The 7,135-nt window shown below is 63.2% G+C and overlaps 2 protein-coding genes across 2 annotated transcripts in view; both read right to left on the bottom strand.

Annotated features, from left to right (window-relative positions):
* LOC121352265 (alanyl aminopeptidase, membrane) overlaps positions 1-372 on the bottom strand; it is a 9,983-nt gene extending 9,611 nt beyond the window's left edge. The window contains exon 1 of the mRNA XM_041465064.1: positions 256-372. The gene's annotated coding sequence lies outside the window, so the exon portion shown is untranslated. The remainder of the gene's footprint in view (positions 1-255) is intronic.
* A 625-nt stretch (positions 373-997) lies between these two features.
* On the bottom strand, positions 998-7,121 carry LOC121352264 (AP-3 complex subunit sigma-2). Its single transcript, XM_041465056.1, has 6 exons — positions 6,712-7,121; positions 6,354-6,445; positions 6,157-6,268; positions 5,118-5,189; positions 2,029-2,136; positions 998-1,724 (listed from the first exon to the last, which is right to left on the bottom strand). The coding sequence occupies exons 1-6, from the start codon at positions 6,778-6,780 to the stop codon at positions 1,596-1,598; spliced, it is 582 nt and encodes a 193-aa protein (XP_041320990.1). The 5' UTR covers positions 6,781-7,121; the 3' UTR covers positions 998-1,595.
* Between the last annotated feature and the right edge of the window lie 14 nt (positions 7,122-7,135).

Here is a 7,135-nt window from a genome sequence, read left to right as displayed (position 1 = left end):
GGCCGGGGCCGGGGCCGGGGCCGGGGCCGGGGCCGGGGGCAGAGCCGCCTCGGGCACGGCGCAGGGAGCACGTGTGGCCGGCCCCGGCCCTGTCAGCGGCTGGGGATGCCGTGGCTGGGGCCGGACGCGGGCGCTGCCCGCGGCAGCCGAGCCCCGTGGCCCGGCCTGGCGCAGGGCAGCTCGCCATGAGGTGAGCCGGAGCGTTCCCCTCCGACTGTCCCAGCCCCAGGACATGGCACCGGCACGATGGCTCACCTGCACGCTTCGCCGGCACCTACAAGAGGACGAGGACGAGGAGGAGGAGGAATAGGAGAGCCAGTGGAGAAGAGGACACAGCAGGTAGCCCAGCTCCTTGACCTCCAGGAGCACTGGTGTGGCTAGTGGCCAGCTGGGGAAGGGTTAAGCTGCAGGGAGGGGAAATTCCTTCCAGGCAGAGTCACGGTTTCCCTGCCAGGGGAAGTGGAGGCAGAACCCGGAGCACAGCTGGGGAGCAGAGGAAGGGCCCCTGGCCAGCCCAGGGGCTGGTGGCCAGATGGAGCCGCGGCGGAGCCAGGGGCGTGGGGTACACGGCTGACAGAGCCCATCAGGGTCACTGTGACCCCCAGGACCAGCCCTGCTCCTCCCCGGCCTCAGAGGACCCCAGCCCCACAGATCCCACACACCCACAGAGCTGTCAGAGCTCACGGGTCCCTGCAGAGGATGCTCTAGGCAGAGGGCAGGAACTGGCAAGGAGTGACCTGCCACCAAAGGCCCAAAGCAGGGACACCATCACAGCCTGAGCAGGGCCATCACCCTCCCCACACCTGCTCTGAGAGCAGAGCGTGCAGCCAGGGACCCTGTCCTAAGCTCCCTGCCCCCCCTGGGGCATCTGGGGCCCCCTTTCCCATCCCCTGGGCCTCCACCAGCCAAAAGCCCCCCCGGGCTGCAGCCACGCCAGGAGAGCTGCACAGAGCCCCTGGCACCCTCCCCGTCCAGCAGCACCCACAGCAGACACAAACACGGGTTCAGGGGCAGTTTATTGGGACACAGGGACACACTCCAGCAGCCCCAGCCTGGCCTGACCCTGCAAGCCCCCCTGGTCACTCAGCTCCCATCCCTCTTGCTGCCACATCCCCGCTCCAGCATGTCCCCCTCACGCTGCCCCCAGGGCACACAGCAGCTCCCATGAGTGACCCCCACCCAGCTGGGGCCCATCACAGAGAGCAGGACCAGGGCAGGGGACAGCCATGGCTGGGAGGATGGAGGAGACAGCCTTCAGCTCCTGACAGAGCCGTCACTACAGGCACACTTTCACCTCTGGGAATCCCAAGAATCCCAGGAGAGGCAGGAGCCAACTCTTCCCCACAGCGAGGAGAGACTGCAGGGAGGGAAGGGAAGGAAGAGCAGCCTCCTTGCTGGGGGACCAGGGAGCAGAACTGAGCCCAGCTCCAGAGGGAGGGACCCCCCCAGAGGGAGGGACCCCCCCTCATTCTCTGAGCCCTGTCACTGCTCCCTGCCCTCGGCCACCATCAGCCCCTGTGTGCCACACGGGCAGAGCCCCGGGAGGAGCCGGGACCCCAGCTCTGCCTAGCAGGCAGCCCCCCAGCACGGGCTGCTCACATGAACTGTGACAGATTGGGCACTTTGATGTTGATGTCCCCGATGTTGATGTTGCGGGGGATCTCGGGCAGGTTGATGTTCTTCACGGCCGACACAGCACGGGAAGGAGCAGCTGAGAGGCCTCCCTGGGGACAGAGGGACCGTGACCACCGGCCCCACCCCACAGCCCCTCCACAGCATCTTCACGATAAACCTTTAATGGCCTGGGGTCATTAACCTCGACAAAAGAACCACTTCCAGCAGCTCCCTGCACTCCTGACGAGCACCACTGGGCAGGGATGCCCCCAGCCCATCCCGAGGGCTCAGGGAGGCAGACACTGGGAGTACCCTGGGTATCCCCCCACTCCCACCCCCGTCCCCGTGGGCCACCCCCTCGCAGCCCGGGGTCTGTCAGCTCCGGCGGGGCAGAGCGGCAGTGTCACCGCTCACCTCTGCCTTCTCCAGCTTGCCCTGCGCCTCCACCTGCGCCACAATCTCGTTCATGTTGGTCTCCAGCACCATCCCGCCGATCACCATCTCCTGCAGGATGTGGTGGACCTGCCAGGGAGGGACGGAGGGAACAGAAGGCTGAGGGCCCGCTCCTGGGAGCATGTCAGGGGCCAGCATCTCCCCAAGGGACACAGACCTCCCCCTGTCCCCTTCTGAGCTGCCTGGAGAGCGAAAGGGTGGCCAAGGGGAGCCCCACAGCTCCACTTACCACCTGTACCCCTCTGGAGATGACACACGCCCACCGGGCCCATGGCAGCCCCTGTGCAACCCCTGACACATGGCTGGTCCCTCCCTGGCCAGGAGCCAGGGTACAGCAGGAGTGTGTCCTAGAGATGACCCCAGCAGGCAGCAGGGTCCTCACTGGGAGGACACTTCTCCCCAGAAGCTCCTTCTCCTCAGAGAGCCAGGCCAGAGCCTGGCCTCTCTGCTGTCTCTGAGGAAGGCTGGGACTGTGACACAGGCCCAGAAAAAGCACAGAGCTGCCAAGGCAGTCTGCTCCTTTCCTGGCATCCCTCGAGTTCACGGATGAACAGGCAGGCAGGGCCAGTGCAATCACACAGCCAGAGCAGGGAAAGGAACATTGCTGAGTTGCAACCCCAGAAATTGCAACCAGCCCCGAGGCGGCAGCCAGGCTGTGCTGGTGGCTACAACCCCCTTCAGCTCCTGCACCTCAGCAGGCTCAGCTCAGCATTGTCTGCAGAGTCAGCAGTTCCCAATGAGCACCCAGCACAGATAATGGATTTATGGGACCCAGTTAGTTCCGTGAAAGAGGCTACACAGGAGCACAGTTGGGTAACGAGATTGTTTTATGGTTTCACAGAGCCAGGCTGCACTAGTAAACACCTTGTGACTAACACCATCAGGACAATCCTGGGGAGAATAAAGAACACGAGAAAACGTGCTCTGAGGGGCAGTCCCAGCTCTGTGACCCAGCCCAGGGCTCCCGCAGGTCTGTCACACTCCCACAGTGCCTGCAGCAGCAGGTGTGTGGGACCAGCAGGGCACAGGGTGAGCCCCAGGCAGCTCCTGGGACCCCCATCCCACAGCCCAGTCCCAGTGCATGCTGAAGCAGCTGGAGCAAGTGGCTCCCGCAGCCTAAAAGGATATGGGAGCATCAGGAAACGTTCCTTCAACATCTGGCTTCGGCCCAAGCTGGCTCCAAACCAACAGGGCAGAAATCTTGAGCAAGTTTTGTTTTCCAAGCCAAAGCACAGCACTTCCTGAGGAATCTGTGTCCCCTCTGGGACCCCGCAGCTGCTGAGTGCAGCTCACACTCCCCTCCAAGGTGGAAAGCACAGCTGAGAGCTGGGCATAGCCCACCCTGAGCCCCCCTTGGGACAGGGCATCCCTGCAGCTCTGGGCTGGGGCTCCCAGCACCGATAGCTACAAGCACTGGTGTCACTGGTGCCTGACCAATGTCCCCCTCCATTGGCACATGGCAGGAGCAGGACCCCAGGCCTGCCACAGCTCCCGTCCCATGGCCCTGTGCTACAGGCAGTGCAAGGTGGAACTTAAGGCAAAAAGAAAAATTGCAGAATGCAGCCAAAGTTGCATCTGAACCCTGCCACCCCCTGCCCAGGGAGACATTCACATGTCCCCTGTCTGGGGACACACTCATGGCCCTGCCTGGGCATCCCAGGGGGACAGCCCGGGCCCAGCAGGACACAGCAGCACATTCCCAGCCCCCCAAACACTGTCCCTCTGCAACCCAACTCCGGGAAGCACAGGAACATGAGCACATCTGAGAAATAAACATGTGCCAAATATAGAAAGAGACCGGAGGACCAACTGATAACGGCCAGGAGTTGAGTCAAAGCTGGGAAGCAGCAGGAGCATTGGATGGGAAGGGCTGGCAGAGCCTGGGTGACCGAGCTGGGGTCTCCACTACCAGAAACCCCCAATTCCCATCTCCTGAGAATGTTCTTCTGGCAGGAGAGGTCAGAGGAAGGGTGGCCCCACTGCTGCTGGCAAAGGTGTGAGGTGCCCTGCCCGAGGGCTGCGGGCTGGCCGTGGGGCTCAGTGTTTTACATGCAAAGCTCATGTAAAGCTGAGAGCAAGGCTGAGTGAAAAGCTGCTGGGTCCTGCCCCTCCCACAGTCAGTACCCACGAGCATATCCTCCCCCAGCTGTGGGCAGAGGTGACCTGGGCAGCTGCCAACACTTCTCCCACAGCTGCTCGGCCCTCCTTCCTCCTTTGATAAACACTTTTGCTGACAAGAAGATTATGTTGTGGCATTTTGGAAAGTTTGCAGTAGGGCAAATGGTGAAACCAAAGCCTGACCTCAGCAGCTGGTAACGTAGAGACTCCCCAGACCTGCTCACTCCCCCTCCCTGCCAGCTCCCCAGCTGGAATCACGAACGGAAAGGGAGCATTTTACACTTTTTTTTTTCCCCCAGTGCTCTTTTTTGTTGATATGTTTTTATCTACAGCAAAGCAAGAAAATCTTGATCAAGCCCAGCACCCTGAGCCAAGCCTCTCCGTGCTCCAAGCCTATTCCTAGCTACCTATTCCCAGCTATCTCCAGCCTTGTGACCCAGGGCATGATCAAGGAGGACGGTTCCCACCCAGGATCTCCATCCGGCTCAAGAGGAAACATTACAGGCTGCGGCTCAAACCAAGTTTACCCAGCACTTTGAATTCCAAACACTCCCATTGTTCCTTCCCGTTTTTTCCCGGCAGCTGTAGTAAAATGTTAACTCCCACGAGGTGCCACGGCCTGGAGCAGAGCAGAACGCCCCAGCGCCAGGCCAGAGTCTGCCCAGCTGCAGCAGCAGCGCTGCCTGTGGGGCACAGATGTGTCACTTGGCAGTCCCAGGGCTGGGCACGGCTGCCCCAGGCTCGGAGCAGCCCAGCACTGGGGTCTCTCCTTGGGAGGGCATGATGTGAGTGCCTTTCAAAGAACACAGCTGAGAGCTTCCCATACAGGACCTCAGTCCCCCCCAGAGTGACCCCTGCCATCCCCACACTCTCCTGGGCAGCCCCAGCCCAAGAAATGCAGGCTCTGGAGCAGCCCCGAGCCCAGCACCCACCTTGTCCATGTGGAAGATGAGGTCCAGTTCACAGACATTCTCAAAGCACTTGTCCAGCGTCTCCACAAACACCTGGGCAGCAGACAGAGAGCAGGCAACATGGTCACACCAACCCCGTGGAGCACTCCAGGCACGGGACAGAGTGGCTGGGAAGCTGGAGAAGGACCTAGGCATGCTGGGGACTGTGGCTGAACATGGGCCCAGGTGTGTCCAGGTGAGCGAGAGGCCAATGGCACCTGGCTTGTGTCAGCCCCAGCGTGGCACAGGCCCAGGGCAGTGCCTGTCCCCTGTGCTGGCACTCCACTGCTGGGACAGCTCTGAGCCCCTCCTAACACCAGAGACCTGGAGGGGCTGGAGCGTGTCCAGGGCAGGGAACGGAGCTGGGAAGGGAATGGAGCCCCAGGAGAGGCTGAGGGAGCTGGGAAGGGGCTCAGCCTGGAGAAAAGGAGGCTCAGGGGGAACTTCTTCCCACATCCTGGTGTTTAAAGGGTGGCTACACAGCTGGAAACTCCTTTCATGCACGGAGTCACATGGAAAGACACAGAATGATGGGTACAAGTTCCTCTTGGGGAGACTCCAATAAGGCTCAAGAGGAAAGTTTTTTCCAAAGAAACAGCCATTGAATAATGTCCATGAGGAAGTGAGGGATTCCCCAACACTGGATATTTTCCACATGCCAGGGTGTTGGGAATTGCCTAGGCCATGCTTTGCCAAGAAAGGCTGGACCAGACAATCCCTGAAAACCCTTCCAATCTGGGATTCCAGAATCCTAGGATTAATGGTTGGACTTAGTGCTCTCGAGGGGTCTTTCCACCCTAAATGATTCTATGCTTGTATTTTTAAAAGACATTCCTTCAGATGCCTTCCCTGCTGCTCCCAGGTGAAGAAGGCACGTAGCAGCTCAGGGAGTACGTGTGGCCCCCTCCCCATCACGGCCCCGAGGGCTCCTCAGGCCTTTCAGAAGGGCTGGCACAGGGCTGGCACGGGCACGGAACGCCCCTGAGTGCTGCCAGGGCAGCTGGGCCCCGCAGGGACGCACCTGGATGAGGTCCAGGATGCCCAGCTCGCTCTCCGAGGAGTCCACGCAGAACACGAAGTACAGCGTGGCGTAGTGGCGGTAGATCAGCTTGTAGTCCGAGCCGCCGAACAGGCTGTGGGGACACGGGCACGGCTGAGGGCTCCGGGCACAGCCCGGCAGGGCGCAGGGCCAGCCCGGCACGGCCCCCCGGCCGCTACCTGCCGCACTCCAGGAAGTTGCAGATGTGGTCATCCCGCTTCAGCACCAGGTGGAAGGTGTCACGGATGATCTGCTGCTGCACCTCTTCTGCCTGCCGGGAGGACACCGTGGCTGCGCACCCCTGGGACCCGCGGCTCCGGGGGACCGGCCAGTCCCGGTGCCACCCGTGGGACCATCCTGAAGGACGCGCCCGGGGCAGCGGCAGGTGCCGCAGCGACCGCCCCTGCCCCCGGACACCCCCAGCCCCTGGAGCCCCCGGCGCCTCCGCCCTGCACCGCTCCCGCTCCCGCAGCGGGCTCAGGCCCCCGCCCCGCAGCCCCGGCGGCGGACCGGCCCGGTGCGGCCCCGGTGGCGCACCAGGTGCTGGTAGAAGCGGACGAGCCGCGGCTTCCCGTGGTTGTTGAACACCAGGATGGCGTTGATCATCCCGGCGGAGCGTCGGGCCGGGCCGGGCCCGGATCAGCACTGGCAGCAACACCGCGGCCGCACGCCCACCGCAGGAAGCCCCTCGGCCGCCCCGGAAGCGCACCGGGCTCCGGTGGGCTGAGCCCGGGGTGACCCTGCGGAGCGCCGGGCCGCGGGAACGATCAAAGCCGTTCCTGGGCTGCACCGCGCGGCTGCACCGCGGCCTGCCGCCGGGGCGCGCTCGGCCGTTCCTCGCAGCCCGCCGCGGCAGACGGGCAGGCCTGGAGCCGGGATGCGGCGGCCGCTGCCCGCGCCGGGAGCACCGGGGGCACCGGCACCGCCGCTCCCCGCGCGCGCCGCCAGGGGGCGCGCCACC

Source organism: Pyrgilauda ruficollis, unplaced genomic scaffold (assembly GCF_017590135.1).
Source record: "Pyrgilauda ruficollis isolate IOZ18807 unplaced genomic scaffold, ASM1759013v1 scaffold186, whole genome shotgun sequence".
NCBI lineage: Eukaryota > Metazoa > Chordata > Aves > Passeriformes > Passeridae > Pyrgilauda > Pyrgilauda ruficollis.
The sequence above is the reverse complement of the archived record's forward strand: the minus strand, read 5'-3'. Positions and strand labels throughout refer to the sequence as shown.

Coding starts and splice junctions, on each gene's coding strand:
- LOC121352264 (XM_041465056.1), bottom strand. CDS start 6,780: ATGATCAACGCCATCCTGGTGTTCAACAACCACGGGAAGCCGCGGCTC. Junction 6,446..6,711: donor TCCGCTTCTACCAGCACCTG/GTGCGCCACCGG, acceptor TCCTCCCGGCAG/GCAGAAGAGGTGCAGCAGCA. Junction 1,725..2,028: donor GCAAGCTGGAGAAGGCAGAG/GTGAGCGGTGAC, acceptor CTCTGTCCCCAG/GGAGGCCTCTCAGCTGCTCC.